This window comes from Dendrobates tinctorius, unplaced genomic scaffold, assembly GCF_039654945.1.
Source record: "Dendrobates tinctorius isolate UK_male_01 unplaced genomic scaffold, ASM3965494v1 ptg000251l, whole genome shotgun sequence".
Lineage (NCBI taxonomy): Eukaryota > Metazoa > Chordata > Amphibia > Anura > Dendrobatidae > Dendrobates > Dendrobates tinctorius.
Genome location: NW_027361918.1, coordinates 4,712,244 through 4,730,000, shown reverse-complemented (window position 1 = coordinate 4,730,000; position 17,757 = coordinate 4,712,244). Strand labels below are relative to the sequence as shown.

Here is a 17,757-nt window from a genome sequence, read left to right as displayed (position 1 = left end):
CTGCTCAGACGTCACATGACACGACCTCCTCAGTCACACACCACAGATGAGGTCACTGCTCAGACGTCACATGACACGACGTCCTCAGTCATACACCACAGATGATGATGTCACTGCTCAGACGTCACATGACATGACCTCCTCAGTCATACACCACAGATGATGATGTCACTGCTCAGACGTCACATGACACGACCTCTTCATACACCACAGATGATGAGGTCACTGCTCAGACGTCACATGACACGACCTCCTCAGTCACACACCACAGATGAGGTCACTGCTCAGACGTCACATGACACGACGTCCTCAGTCATACACCACAGATGATGATGTCACTGCTCAGACGCCACATGACATGACCTCCTCAGTCATACACCACAGATGATGATGTCACTGCTCAGACGTCACATGACATGACCTCCTCAGTCACACACCACAGATGATGATGTCACTGCTCAGACGTAATGTAGAGTCGGTGGTGGGGTGCCGAGCTGGGGGGGGTGGTCCTACTTTTATACCGCGCAGAGATGACAACAGAGACACGATGGAGGCAGATTCTGGGTGCAACAGGTCCAAGTTTATTTCTTCACTTGCCGTCCGACTGACGGCACACCTCGCGGCCCTCCGTTTCCAGAGCCGCTTCTCACACCGTACACTGGAGACGTGTCTGCACACACCGTCCCCTCCTTTACTGTCGACGCTCCTGACAGTTCCGTCACTGTGGCCACCTTAAGGCCCATTAACCAACAGCGCTTCTACTGCTCAGTCGTCGTGTCACATACGGTGTCTTACACCCAGTACCTCATCTCTGCTGCGGTCCTTTCCTGTCAGGACCACCCCCCTGACATTCTCTCTCCTCAGTCCCCCTGGTCTGGATTCTCCTCAGAGTGCACAGACTGTCGCAGTCCTCCTGTCACTTGAGCTGCCCCTGGGGACTGGAATCTTCTGGAACCCTCCCTCAGTATTTATAACTCCCCCGGTTCCTTGAAACTGTCACTAACTGTCACCACGCCCCCCATGACCAACGGTTTCTAAAGCCCTAAGCTGCTGTAAAGTCCTTTGCTCACACTCCACCCTGCCATCTAATGGTCATCCCAAGGTACTGCACGTCCACTACACTTTTCTAGTTGTTTCCCCACTGTAATCACTGTCTCCTACCTACACTGTGCAAACCTTTCTTTCTTCACTCTGACTAGTCCGTCCGTCCGTCAGGTCACCTTCCCTACAGTAACATGACACGACCTCCTCAGTCATACACCACAGATGATGTTACGGCTCAGATGTCACATGACACGACCTCCTCAGTCACACACCACAGATGATGATGTCACCGCTCAGACGTCACGACACGACCTCTTCAGTCACACAGACAGCAAAGATTGAGACAGAGAGACTCATTGCCAGAGAAAGTAAAAATAATCCCAAAATATTCTTTAACTACATAAATAGTAAGAAGCTAAAAAATGATAGTGTTGGTCCCCTTAAAAATAGTCTGGGTGAAATGGTGGATGAGGATGAGGAAAAAGCCAATATGCTAAATGACTTTTTTTCAACAGTATTTACACAAGAAAATCCCATGACGGATAACATGATCAGGGATAAAAATTCTCCATTAAATGTCACCTGCTTAACCCAGCAGGAAGTACGGCGGCGTCTACAAATCACTAAAATTGACAAATCCCCGGGCCCGGATGGTATAGACCCCGAGTACTGCAGGAATTAAGCACAGTCATAGATAGACCACTATTTTTAATCTTTAAAGATTCCATAATAACAGGGTCTGTACCACAGGACTGGCGTATAGCAAATGTGGTGCCAATATTCAAAAAGGGGACAAAAACTGAACTTGGAAATTATAGGCCAGTAAGTTTAACCTCAACTGTGGGTAAAATCCTGGAGGGTTTTCTAAGAGATACTATACTGGAGTATCTGGAGAAGAATAACCTTATGACCCAATATCAACATGGGTTTACAAGGGACCGTTCCTGTCAGACTAATCTGATAAGCTTTTATGAAGAGGTAAGTTCCGGACTGGACCAAGGGAATGCAGTGGACGTGGTGTACATGGACTTTTCAAAAGCTTTTGATAAGGTGCCACACAAAAGGTTGATACATAAAATGAGAACAATGGGGATAGGGGAAAATATGTGTAGGTGGGTTAAGAGCTGGCTCAGGGATAGGAAACAAAGGGTGGTTATTAATGGAGCACACTCGGACTGGGTCACGGTTAGCAGTGGGGTACCACAGGGGTCAGTTTTGGGCCCGCTTCTTTTTAACATATTTATTAATGACCTTGTAGGGGGCATAGAGAGTAGAATTTCAATATTTGCAGATGACACTAAACTCTGCAGGGTAATCAATACAGAGGAGGACAATTTTATATTACAGGAGGATTTATGTAAACTAGAAGCTTGGGCTGATAAATGGCAAATGAGCTTTAATGGGGATAAATGTAAGGTCATGCACTTGGGTAGAACGAACAAGTTGTATAATTATGTGCTTAATTGTAAAACACTGGGCAAAACAGTCACTGAAAAAGACCTGGGTGTATGGGTGGACGACAAACTCACATTTAGTGGCCAGAGTCAAGCAGCTGCTGCAAAGGCAAATAAAATAATGGGATGCATTAAAAGAGGCATAGATGCTCATGAGGAGAACATAATTTTACCTCTATATAAGTCATTAGTGCGACCACACTTAGAATACTGTGTACAGTTCTGGTCTCCGGTGTATAAGAAAGACATAGCTGAACTGGAGCGGGTGCAGAGAAGAGCGACCAAGGTTATTAGGGAACTAGGGGGTCTGCAATACCCAGACAGGTTATTACACTTGGGGTTATTTAGTTTGGAGAATCGAAGGCTTAGGGGTGATCTTATTACAATGTATAAATATATGCGGGGACGATACAAAGACCTTTCTAATGATCTTTTTACTCTTAGACCTGTGACGGGGACAAGGGGGCATCCTCTACGTCTGGAGGAAAGAAGGTTTAAGCATACTCACAGACGCGGATTCTTTACTGTAAGAGCAGTGAGACTATGGAACTCTCTGCCGTATGATGTTGTAATGAGTGATTCACTACTAAAATTTAAGAAGGGACTGGATGCCTTTCTTGAAAAGTATAATATTACAGGGTATATACACTAGTTTCCTTAATATTGCGTTGATCCAGGGAGCCAGTCTGATTGCCGTATGTGGAGTCGGGAAGGAATTTTTTTCCCCAATGTGAAGCTTACTGTTGCCACATGGGGTTTTTTTGCCTTCCTCTGGATCAACATGTTAGGGCAAGTTAGGATAGGATATGGGTTGAACTAGATGGACTTAAAGTCTCCCTTCAACCTTAATAACTGTTACTATGTTACTATGTTACACACCACAGATGATTATGCCACTGCTCAGACGTCACATGGCACGACCTCCTCAGCCATACACCACAGATGATGATGTCACTGCTCAGACCTCACATGACACGACGTCCTCAGTCATTCACCACAGATTATGTCACTGCTCAGACATCACATGACACGACCTCCTCAGTCATACACCACAGATGATGACACTGCTCAGACGTCACATGACACGACCTCCTCAGCCATTCACCACAGATGTTGTCACTGCTCAGACATCACATGACACGACCTCCTCAGTCACACACCACAGATGATGATGTCACTGCTCAGAAGTCACATGACACGACCTCCTCAGTCATACACCACAGATGACACTGCTCAGACGTCACATGACACGACCTCCTCAGTCATACACCACAGATGACACTGCTCAGACGTCACATGACACGACCTCCTCAGCCATTCACCACAGATGACACTGCTCAGACGTCACTTGACACGACGTCCTCAGTCATACACCACAGATGACACTGCTCAGACGTCACATGACACGACCTCCTCAGTCATACATCACAGATGATGATGTCACTGCTCAGACGTCACATGACACGACCTCCTCAGTCACACACCACAGATGATGTCACTGCTCAGACGTCACATGGCACAACCTCCGCAGCCATACACCACAGATGATGATGTCACTGCTCAGACGTCACATGACACGACCTCCTCAGTCATACACCACAGATGATGTCACTGCTCAGATGTCACATGACACGACCTCCTCAGTCATACACCACAGATGATGCCACTGCTCAGACGTCACATGACATGACCTCCTCAGTCACACACCACAGATGAGGTCACGGCTCAGACGTCACATGACACGACCTCCTCAGTCACACACCACAGATGAGGTCACTGCTCAGACGTCACATGACACGACGTCCTCAGTCATACACCACAGATGATGATGTCACTGCTCAGACGCCACATGACATGACCTCCTCAGTCATACAACACAGATGATGTCACGGCTCAGACGTCACATGACACGACCTCCTCAGTCACACACCACAGATGAGGTCACTGCTCAGACGTCACATGACACGACGTCCTCAGTCATACACCACAGATGATGATGTCACTGCTCAGACGCCACATGACATGACCTCCTCAGTCATACACCACAGATGATGATGTCACTGCTCAGACGTCACTTGACATGACCTCCTCAGTCACACACCACAGATGATGATGTCACTGCTCAGATGTCACATGACACGACCTCCTCAGTCACACACCACAGATGATTATGCCACTGCTCAGACGTCACATGACACGACCTCCTCAGTCACACACCACAGATGATGTCACTGCTCAGACGTCACATGGCACAACCTCCGCAGCCATACACCACAGATGATGATGTCACTGCTCAGACGTCACATGACACGACCTCCTCAGTCATACACCACAGATGATGTCACTGCTCAGATGTCACATGACACGACCTCCTCAGTCATACACCACAGATGATGCCACTGCTCAGACGTCACATGACACGACCTCTTCATACACCACAGATGATGAGGTCACTGCTCAGACGTCACATGACACGACCTCCTCAGTCACACACCACAGATGAGGTCACTGCTCAGACGTCACATGACACGACGTCCTCAGTCATACACCACAGATGATGATGTCACTGCTCAGACGCCACATGACATGACCTCCTCAGTCATACACCACAGATGATGATGTCACTGCTCAGACGTCACATGACACGACCTCCTCAGTCACACACCACAGATGATTATGCCACTGCTCAGACGTCACATGGCACGACCTCCTCAGCCATACACCACAGATGATGATGTCACTGCTCAGACCTCACATGACACGACGTCCTCAGTCATTCACCACAGATTATGTCACTGCTTCAGACGTCACATGACACGACCTCCTCAGTCATACACCACAGATGACACTGCTCAGACGTCACATGACACGACCTCCTCAGCCATTCACCACAGATGTTGTCACTGCTCAGACGTCACATGACACGACCTCCTCTGTCATACACCACAGATGATGACACTGCTCAGACGTCACATGACACGACCTCCTCAGCCATTCACCACAGATGTTGTCACTGCTCAGACATCACATGACACGACCTCCTCAGTCACACACCACAGATGATGATGTCACTGCTCAGAAGTCACATGACACGACCTCCTCAGTCATACACCACAGATGATGACACTGCTCAGACGTCACATGACACGACCTCCTCAGTCATACACCACAGATGACACTGCTCAGACGTCACATGACACGACGTCCTCAGTCATACACAACAGATGACACTGCTCAGACGTCACTTGACACGACCTCCTCAGTCATACATCACAGATGATGATGTCACTGCTCAGACGTCACATGACACGACCTCCTCAGTCACACACCACAGATGATGTAACTGCTCAGACGTCACATGGCACAACCTCCGCAGCCATACACCACAGATGATGATGTCACTGCTCAGACGTCACATGACACGACCTCCTCAGTCATACACCACAGATGATGTCACTGCTCAGATGTCACATGACACGACCTCCTCAGTCATACACCACAGATGATGCCACTGCTCAGACGTCACATGACATGACCTCCTCAGTCACACACCACAGATGATGTCACGGCTCAGACGTCACATGACACGACCTCTTCATACACCACAGATGATGAGGTCACTGCTCAGACGTCACATGACACGACCTCCTCAGTCATACACCACAGATGATGCCACTGCTCAGACGTCACATGACACGACCTCCTCAGTCACACACCACAGATGAGGTCACTGCTCAGACGTCACATGACACGACGTCCTCAGTCATACACCACAGATGATGATGTCACTGCTCAGACGCCACATGACATGACCTCCTCAGTCATACACCACAGATGAAGATGTCACAGCTCAGACGTCACATGACATGACCTCCTCAGTCACACACCACAGATGATGATGTCACTGCTCAGACGTCACATGGCACGACCTCATCAGCCATACACCACAGATGATGATGTCACTGCTCAGACCTCACATGACACGACGTCCTCAGTCATTCACCACAGATTATGTCACTGCTCAGACGTCACATGACACGACCTCCTCAGTCATACACCACAGATGACACTGCTCAGACGTCACATGACACGACCTCCTCAGCCATTCACCACAGATGTTGTCACTGCTCAGACGTCACATGACACGACCTCCTCAGTCACACACCACAGATGATGATGTCACTGCTCAGAAGTCACATGACACGACCTCCTCAGTCATACACCACAGATGACACTGCTCAGACGTCACATGACACGACGTCCTCAGTCATACACCACAGATGACACTGCTGAGACGTCACATGACACGACGTCCTCAGTCATACACAACAGATGATGACACTGCTCAGACGTCACATGACACGACCTCCTCAGTCATACATCACAGATGATGATGTCACTGCTCAGACGTCACATGACACGACCTCCTCAGTCACACACCACAGATAATGATTTCACTGCTCAGATGTCACATGACACGACCTCCTCAGTCACACACCACAGATGATGTCACGGCTCAGACGTCACATGACACGACCTCTTCATACACCACAGATGATGAGGTCACTGCTCAGACATCACATGACACGACGTCCTCAGCCATACACCACAGATGATGATGTCACTGCTCAGACGTCACATGACACGACCTCCTCAGTCATACACCACAGATGATGATGTCACTGCTCAGACGTCACATGACACGACCTCCTCAGTCACACACCACAGATGATGTCACTGCTCAGATGTCACATGACACGACCTCCTCAGCCATACACCACAGATGATGAGGTCACTGCTCAGACGTCACATGACACGACCTCCTCAGTCATACACCACAGATGATGTCACGGCTCAGACGTCACATGACACGACCTCTTCATACACCACAGATGATGTCACTGTTCAGACGTCACATGACACGACCTCCTCAGTCATACACCACAGATGATGATGACACTGCTCAGAAGTCACATGACACGACCTCCTCAGTCATACACCACAGATGATGTCACTGCTCAGACGTCACATGACACGACCTCCTCAGTCATACACCACAGATGATTATGCCACTGCTCAGAAGTCACATGACACGACCTCCTCAGTCACACACCACAGATGATGATGTCACTGCTCAGACGTCACATGACACGACCTCCTCAGTCATAGACCACAGATGACACTGCTCAGACGTCACATGACACGACCTCCTCAGCCATTCACCACAGATGACACTGCTCAGATGTCACCTGACACGACGTCCTCAGTCATACACCACAGATGATGACACTGCTCAGACGTCACATCACACGACCTCCTCAGTCATACACCACACATGATGATGTCACTGCTCAGACGTCACATGACACGACCTCCTCAGTCACACACCACAGATGATGTCACTGCTCAGACGTCACATGGCACGACCTCCGCAGCCATACACCACAGATGATGATGTCACTGCTCAGATGTCACATGACACGACCTCCTCAGTCACACACCACAGATGATGTCACTGATCAGACGTCACATGGCACAACCTCCGCAGCCATACACCACAGATGATGAGGTCACTGCTCAGATGTCACATGACACGACCTCTTCATACACCACAGATGATGAGGTCACTGCTCAGACGTGACATGACACGACCTCCTCAGTCACACACCACAGATGATGAGGTCACTGCTCAGATGTCACATGACACGACCTCTTCATACACCACAGATGATGAGGTCACTGCTCAGACGTGACATGACACGACCTCCTCAGTCACACACCACAGATGATGATGTCACTGCTCAGACGTCACATGACACGACCTCTTCATACACCACAGATGATGAGGTCACTGCTCAGACATCACATGACACGACGTCCTCAGCCATACACCACAGATGATGAGGTCACTGCTCAGACATCACATGACACGACGTCCTCAGCCATACACCACAGATGATGATGTCACTGCTCAGACGTCACATGACACGACCTCCTCAGTCATACACTACAGATGATGATGTCACTGCTCAGACGTCACATGACACGACCTCCTCAGTCACACACCACAGATGATGTCACTGCTCAGATGTCACATGACACGACAAATTATTAAACAAATTATTAAACAACATGTATGTCAATACCTGGATAAGAATGAAGTGATTAAACAGAGTCAGCATGGGTTTGTAACTAATAAGTCATGTCAGACTAACTTAATTTCCTTCTATGACGGTATCACTGATTGGGTGGATCAAGGAAATGCTGTAGATATAGTATATCTTGACTTCAGCAAAGCATTTGACAAAGTCTCTCATACAATCCTTATTGAAAAAATGACTAAGTATGGAATGGACAAGGCAACTGTTAGGTGGATTCATAACTGGCTTAGTGATCGGACCCAAAGAGTGGTCGTAAATGGCTGCACATCCAGTTGGAAGAATGTCTCAAGTGGGGTACCACAGGGCTCTGTCCTGGGCCCTGTATTGTTCAACATCTTTATCAACGATTTAGATGAAGGAATTGAGGGTAAACTGATTAAATTTGCTGATGACACAAAGCTAGGAGTGATAGCTAATACTAGAGAAGAGAGAGGATTCAAAAAGATTTAAATAAACTGGAGAAGTGGGCAGCAACTAACAGAATGGTTTTTAACAGGGAGAAATGCAAAGTACTACATCTGGGCAATAAAAATGAAAAAAGCATATATAGAATGGGAGGAATAGGGCTAAGTGACAGCACATGTGAAAAAGACTTGGGTATACTAATAGATCACAGACTGAATATGAGTCAACAGTGTGATGCAGCAGCAAAAAAGGCAAATGCAATTCTAGGATGTATTAACAGAAGCATACAGTCTAGATCACGTGAAGTCATTATTTCCTTCTACTCCTCTTTGGTCAGACCTCATCTGGAATATTGTGTCCAGTTTTGGGCACCACATTTTAAAAAAAGACATCAACAAACTGGAGCAAGTTCAGAAAAGAGCGACCAGAATGGTGACCGGTCTGCAAACCCTGTCTTATGAGGAAAGGTTGCAGGATTTGGGAATGTTTAGTTTGCAAAAGAGAAGACTGAGAGGAGACTTAATAGCGGTCTACAAATATCTAAAAGGCTGTCACATTGTAGAAGGATCATCTTCATTCTCATTTGCACAAGGAAAGACTAGAAGCAATGGGATGAAACTGAATGGGAGGAGACACAGATTAGATATTAGAAAAAACTTTTTGACAGTTAGAGTGATCAATGAGTGGAACAGGCTGCCACGAGAAGTGGTGAGTTCTCCTTCAATGTAAGTCTTCAAACAGAGGCTGGACAGACATCTGACTGGGATGATTTAGCGAATCCTGCTTTGAGCAGGGGGTTGGACCAGATGGCCCAGGAGGTCCCTTCCAACTCTACGATTCTATGATTTCTATGACCTCTTCATACACCACAGATGATGTCACTGCTCAGACGTCACATGACACGACCTCCTCAGTCATACACCAGATGATGATGTCACTGCTCAGAAGTCACATGACACGACCTCCTCAGTCATACACCACAGATGATTATGCCACTGCTCAGAAGTCACATGACACGACCTCCTCAGTCACACACCACAGATGAAGATGTCACTGCTCAGAAGTCACATGACACGACCTCCTCAGTCATACACCACAGATGACACTGCTCAGACGTCACATGACACGACCTCCTCAGCCATTCACCACAGATGACACTGCTCAGACGTCACATGACACGACGTCCTCAGTCATACACCACAGATGATGACACTGCTCAGACGTCACATCACACGACCTCCTCAGTCATACACCACACATGATGATGTCACTGCTCAGACGTCACATGACACGACCTCCTCAGTCACACACCACAGATGATGTCACTGCTCAGACGTCACATGGCACGACCTCCGCAGCCATACACCACAGATGATGATGTCACTGCTCAGATGTCACATGACACGACCTCCTCAGCCATACCCACAGATGATGATGTCACTTCTCAGACGCCACATGACACGACCTCTTCATACACCACAGATGATGATGTCACTGCTCAGACGTCACATGACACGACCTCCTCAGTCACACACCACAGATGATGATGTCACTGCTCAGATGTCACATGACACGACCTCCTCAGCCATACACCACAGATGATGAGGTCACTGCTCAGACGTCACATGACACGACCTCCTCAGCCATACACCACAGATGATGATGTCACTGCTCAGACGTCACATGACACGACCTCCTCAGCCATACACCACAGATGATGACTGCTCAGATGTCACATGACACGACCTCCTCAGCCATACACCACAGATGATGTCACGGCTCAGACGTCACATGACACGACCTCTTCATACACCACAGATGAGGTCATTGCTCAGACGTTACATGACACGACCTCCTCAGTCATACACCACAGATGATGATGTCACTGCTCAGACGTTACATGACACGACCTCCTCAGTCATACACCACAGATGATGATGTCACTGCTCAGACGTCACATGACACGACCTCCTCAGTCATACACCACAGATGATGTTGTCACTGCTTAGACGTCACATGACACGACCTCCTCAGTCATACACCACAGATGATGATGTCACTGCTCAGACGCCACATGACACGATCTACTCATACACCACAGATGATGATGTCACTGCTCAGACGTCACATGACACGACCTCCTCAGCCATACACCACAGATGATGATGTCACTGCTCAGACGTCACACGACCTCCTCAGTCATACACCACAGATGATGACACTGCTCAGATGTCACATGACACGACCTCCTCAACCATACACCACAGATGACACTGCTCAGATGTCACATGACACGACCTCCTCAGTCACACACCACAGATGATGTCACTGCTCAGACGCCACATGACACGATCTCCTCATACACCACAGATGATGATGTCACTGCTCAGACGTCACATGACACGACCTCCTCAGCCATACACCACAGATGATGATGTCACTGCTCAGACGTCACACGACCTCCTCAGTCATACACCACAGATGACACTGCTCAGATGTCACATGACACGACCTCCTCAACCATACACCACAGATGACACTGCTCAGATGTCACGACACGACCTCCTCAGTCACACACCACAGATGATGTCACTGCTCAGACGTCACACGACCTCCTCAGTCACACACCACAGATGATGATGACACTGCTCAGATGTCACATGACACGACCTCCTCAGCCATACACCACAGATGACACTGCTCAGACATCACATGGCACGACCTCCTCAGCCATACACCACAGATGATGATGTCACTGCTCAGACGTCACACGACCTCCTCAGTCACACACCACAGATGATGAGGACACTGCTCAGATGTCACATGACACGACCTCCTCAGCCATACACCACAGATGATGATATCACTGCTCAGACATCACATGACAAGACCTTCTCAGTCACACACCACAGATGACGATGACACTGCTCAGACGTCACATGACACGACCTCCTCAGTCACACACCACAGATGATGTCACGGCTCAGACGTCACATGACACGACCTCTTCATACACCATAGATGATGAGGTCACTGCTCAGAGGTCACATGACAAGACCTCCTCAGTCACACAAAAAAGATGATGAGGTCACTGCTCAGAGGTCACATGACACAACCTCCTCAGTCATACACCACAGATGATGTCACGGCTCAGACGTCACATGACACGACCTCCTCAGTCACACACCACAGATGATGTCACTGCTCAGACGTCACATGACACAATGTCCACAGTCATACACCACAGATGATGACACTGCTCAGACGTCACATGACACCACCTCCTCAGCCATTCACCACAGATGATGTCACTGCTCAGACGTCACATGACACGACCTCCACAGTCACACACCACAGATGATGATGACACTGCTCAGATGTCACATGACACGACGTCCTCGGTCACACACCACAGATGATGATGTCACTGCTCAGACGTCACAGGACACGACCTCCTCAGTCACACACCACAGATGATGTCACTGCTCAGACGTCACATGACACGACGTCCTCAGTCATACACCACAGATGATGTCACGGCTCAGACGTCACATGACACGACCTCTTCATACACCATAGATGATGAGGTCACTGCTCAGAGGTCACATGACACGACCTCCTCAGTCACACACCACAAATGATGTCACTGCTCAGACGTCACATAACACGACCTCCTCAGTCACACACCAAAGATGATGTCACGGCTCAGACGTCACATGACACGACCTCCTCAGTCATACACCACAGATGATGTCACGGCTCAGACGTCATATGACTCGACGTCCTCAGTCATACACCACAGATGATGTCACGGCTCAGACGTCACATGACACGACCTCCTTGGTCAGACAGTACAGATGATGAGGTCTCTGCTCAGACGTCACATAACATGAAGGACGTCACATTAGATGAAGGAATTGAGGGTAAACTGATTAAATTTGCTGATGACACAAAGCTAGGAGGGATAGCTAATACTAGAGAAGAGAGAGAGAGGATTCAAAAAGATTTAAATAAACTGGAGCAGTGGGCAGCAACTAACAGAATGGTTTTTAACAGGGAGAAATGCAAAGTACTACATCTGGGCAATAAAAATGAAAAAAGCATATATAGAATGGGAGGAATAGGGCTAAGTGACAGCACATGTGAAAAAGACTTGGGTATACTAATAGATCACAGACTAAATATGAGTCAACAGTGTGATGCAGCAGCAAAAAAGGCAAATGCAATTCTAGGATGTATTAACAGAAGCATACAGTCTAGATCACGTGAAGTCATTATTGCCCTCTACTCCTCTTTGGTCAGACCTCATCTGGAATATTGTGTCCAGTTTTGGGCACCACATTTTAAAAAAGACATCAACAAACTGGAGCAAGTTCAGAGAAGAGCGACCAGAATGGTGACCGGTCTGCAAACCCTGTCTTATGAGGAAAGGTTACAGGATTTGGGAATGTTTAGTTTGCAAAAGAGAAGACTGAGAGGAGACTTAATAGCTGTCTACAAATATCTAAAGGGCTGTCACATTGTAGAAGGATCAACTTTATTCTCATTTGCACAAGGAAAGACTAGAAGCAATGGGATGAAACTGAATGGGAGGAGACAGATTAGATATTAGAAAAAACTTTTTGACAGTTAGAGTGATCAATGAGTGGAACAAGCTGCCACGAGAAGTGGTGAGTTCTCCTTCAATGGAAGTCTTCAAACAGAGGCTGGACAGACATCTGACTGGGATGATTTAGCGAATCCTGCTTTGAGCAGGGGGTTGGACCAGATGGCCCAGGAAGTCCCTTCCAACTCTACGATTCTATTATTCTATGATTCTATGAACTCCTTGTTCAGACAGTACAGATGATGAGGTCTTTGCTCAGATGTCACATGATGTGACTTCCTCAGTCATACACCACAGATGATGTCACAGCTCAGACGTCACATGACACTACCTCCTTGGTCAGACAGTACAGATGATGAGGTCTCTGCTCAGACGTCACATAACATGAACTCCTTGGTCAGACAGTACAGATGATGAGGTCTCTGCTCAGACGTCACATAACATGAACTCCTTGGTCAGACAGTACAGATGATGAGGTCTTTGCTCAGATGTCACATGATGTGACTTCCTCAGTCATACACCACAGATGATGTCACGGCTCAGACGTCACATGACACGACCTCCTTGGTCAGACAGTACAGATGATGAGGTCTCTGCTCAGACGTCACATGACACGACCTCCTTGGTCAGACAGTACAGATGATGAGGTCTCTGCTCAGATGTCACATGATGTGACTTCCTCAGTCATACACCACAGATGATGTCACGGCTCAGACGTCACATGACACGACCTCCTTGGTCAGACAGTACAGATGATGAGGTCTCTGCTCAGACGTCACATAACAAGAACTCCTTGGTCAGACAGTACAGATGATGAGGTCTCTGCTCAGATGTCACATGATGTGACTTCCTCAGTCATACATTACAGATGATGTCACTGCTCAGACGTCACACCAGGCGACCTCCCTCCTGTCTATCCCCTGGTCATCTCCCACTATTATGACACTACCATACATCGTACCATGGACCTGACCACAGACGGCACTCACCGATGACGTGACGCGCCAGCACCGCATCCGTGTCACCTTGAAGCTGCCTTCCTTTATTTGTTCGTTTGGAAGCTTCACTTGAAAGTTGAGCTCGTTGTTCCCGGCGCTCACGATCACTTGGCAGCCCTTCTCCGGGAAGTCTGTGATACACGGCTCAAACTTCAGATGCCCATAGTACTTCAGTGTTTGCGCCAGCTGGATGAACTGCAGGAGGCATCACTCATCAGCACCACTGCATGAACTGCACAGACAAAAGTAAGTGACCCCCACACATCACATCTTACCTCTTTCTTTGAGACTTTCTCCTGCAGAGACTTGAGTTGCCGCATCTGCTCCTTATTGACCTGCACCCAGCCACGATCAATGTCACTGACAGCCTGTGATGAAGAACATTGTCATGTGCCCCTCACAAACATCTAGAAGGTGGGCCATGCGTTCTATCGCTCCACGATATACATGCACGCCTGTGTATATATAGCACGTGTGCAGGATGCCCCACTAACCCCCGACTGATAAGCTGCACCTCAGAGCACTGCGCCAATCAGCAGACCCTGTACAGCGGGGGCACAAGGCCAAGAAGGTCCCTAAACCCAGCACACACCTGAGCGTACAGCAGGTTCAGACCCACCCTCTTCTCCATAACATCATCGTCATACGACGGGTCCCAGTAACTGCGAAGGAAGAAACCTCAAAGATGAAGAACATGAGCACCAGCATCCATCACTCAGGCTCTTCATCTGTCTTCTATCATCATCATCATCCATGTCTTGTCATCTCCCAACATTATCATCACTACTATTAACATCTATTATCTGTCTCCAGTCATCAATCATCATCCTCCTCCCATAATCAGCCGTCTGCCATCATCACCATCCTCCTCCTCCCGCCACCCCTGGCCTCTACCCGCAGACCTCTTCCTCAGGATGATCTTGTGGTCTCGGCTCCGCAGGCTGGTGACTGACACATAGGGCAACTCAAACTCCTGCAGCTTCCGGACAACTGTAACAAAAACAAGTCATGTAGGAAATGGGGGATGGGAGCGAGCAAGGGCCGGTAGGTAGTCGGAGAGGGCTGCGCAAACAAGTGAGGCCCGGAGGGAGGTGTAAAGAGGGCAGCGAGCAAGCCAGGCCCGGCAGGGAGGCATGTAGAGGGCAGCGAGCAAGCAAGGCATGGCAGGGAGGCGTGGAGGACAGGAGAAAGCGAGGCCCGGCAGGGAGGCGTGGAGGACAGGAGAAAGCGAGGCCCGGCAGGGAGGCGCGGAGAGGGCAGCGAGCAAGCGAGGCCCGGCAGGGAGGCAGAGAGGGCAACGAGCAAGCGAGGCCCGGCAGGGAGGTGTGCAGAGGGCAGCGAGCAAGCGAGGCCTGGCAGGGAGGTGTGCAGAGGGCAGCGAGCAAGCGAGGCCCGGCAGGGAGGACAGGAGAAAGCGAGTCCCGGCAGAGAGGCGGAGAGGGCAGCGAGCAAGCGAGGCCCGGCAGGGAGGCGTGCACAGAGCAGCGAGCAAGGTCTGGGATGCATACACATATAATTACTCACATGAAAAAGATCCGTCTGCTCCATCTTTTATAAGGTAGAGGCTGAAGTATCCGAGCAGCTCCTCTGACAGGTCCAGCTTAGCGGCTACAGCCTGTGGATACAAGAAAAACAGGGCAGGCAGAAGAGTATCAGACAGGTCACCGTGATGTCACCACAGACAGGAGGAGGATACAGGAGAGTATCAGACAGGTCACCGTGACATCACCACAGACAGGAGGAGGCTACAGGAGAGTATCAGACAGGTCACCGTGATGTCACCACAGCCAGGAGGAGGCTACAGGAGAGTATCAGACAGGTCACCGTGATGTCACCACAGACAGGAGGAGGCTACAAGAGAGTATCAGACAGGTCACCGTGACATCACCACAGACAGGAGGAGGCTACAGGAGAGTATCAGACAGGTCACCGTGATGTCACCACAGCCAGGAGGAGGCTACAGGAGAGTATCAGACAGGTCACCGTGATGTCACCACAGACAGGAGGAGGCTACAAGAGAGTATCAGACAGGTCACCGTGACATCACCACAGACAGGAGGAGGCTACAAGAGAGTATCAGACAGGTCACCGTGACATCACCACAGACAGGAGGAGGCTACAGGAGAGTATCAGACAGGTCACCGTGATGTCACCACAGCCAGGAGGAGGCTACAGGAGAGTATCAGACAGGTCACCGTGATATCACCACAGACAGGAGGAGGCTACAGGAGAGTATCAGACAGGTCACCGTGATATCACCACAGACAGGAGGAGGCTACAGGAGAGTATCAGACAGGTCACCGTGATGTCACCACAGCCAGGAGGAGGCTACAGGAGAGTATCAGACAGGTCACCGTGATGTCACCACAGACAGGAGGAGGCTACAAGAGAGTATCAGACAGGTCACCGTGACATCACCACAGACAGGAGGAGGATACAGGAGAGTATCAGACAGGTCACCGTGATGTCACCACAGACAGGAGGAGGCTACAAGAGAGTATCAGACAGGTCACCGTGACATCACCACAGACAGGAGGAGGATACAGGAGAGTATCAGACAGGTCACCGTGACATCACCACAGACAGGAGGAGGCTACAGGAGAGTATCAGACAGGTCACCGTGATGTCACCACAGACAGGAGGAGGCTACAGGAGAATATCAGACAGGTCACCGTGACATCACCACAGACAGGAGGAGGCTACAAGAGAGTATCAGACAGGTCACTGTGATGTCACCACAGACAGGAGGAGGCTACAGGAGAGTATCAGACAGGTCACCGTGACATCACCACAGACAGGAGGAGGCTACAGGAGAGTATCAGACAGGTCACTGTGATGTCACCACAGCCAGGAGGAGGATACAGGAGAGTATCAGACAGGTCACCGTGATATCACCACAGACAGGAGGAGGAGGCTACAGGAGAATATCAGACAGGTCACCGTGATGTCACCACAGACAGGAGGAGGCTACAGGAGAATATCAGACAGGTCACTGTGATGTCACCACAGACAGGAGGAGGCTACAGGAGAGTATCAGACAGGTCACCGTGATATCACCACAGACAGGAGGAGGATACAGGAGAGTATCA

General features: G+C 49.2%; 1 protein-coding gene across 1 annotated transcript in view; it reads right to left on the bottom strand.

Annotated features, from left to right (window-relative positions):
• Positions 1–17,757, bottom strand: part of SNX17 (sorting nexin 17) — an 88,488-nt gene that overhangs the window by 30,745 nt on the left and 39,986 nt on the right. The window contains exons 7-11 of the mRNA XM_073557766.1: positions 16,193–16,283; positions 15,571–15,658; positions 15,261–15,330; positions 14,944–15,036; positions 14,660–14,863 (exon numbers count right to left, since the gene is read on the bottom strand). Of these exons, the coding sequence (XP_073413867.1) occupies positions 14,660–14,863; positions 14,944–15,036; positions 15,261–15,330; positions 15,571–15,658; positions 16,193–16,283 (546 nt within the window). The remainder of the gene's footprint in view (positions 1–14,659; positions 14,864–14,943; positions 15,037–15,260; positions 15,331–15,570; positions 15,659–16,192; positions 16,284–17,757) is intronic.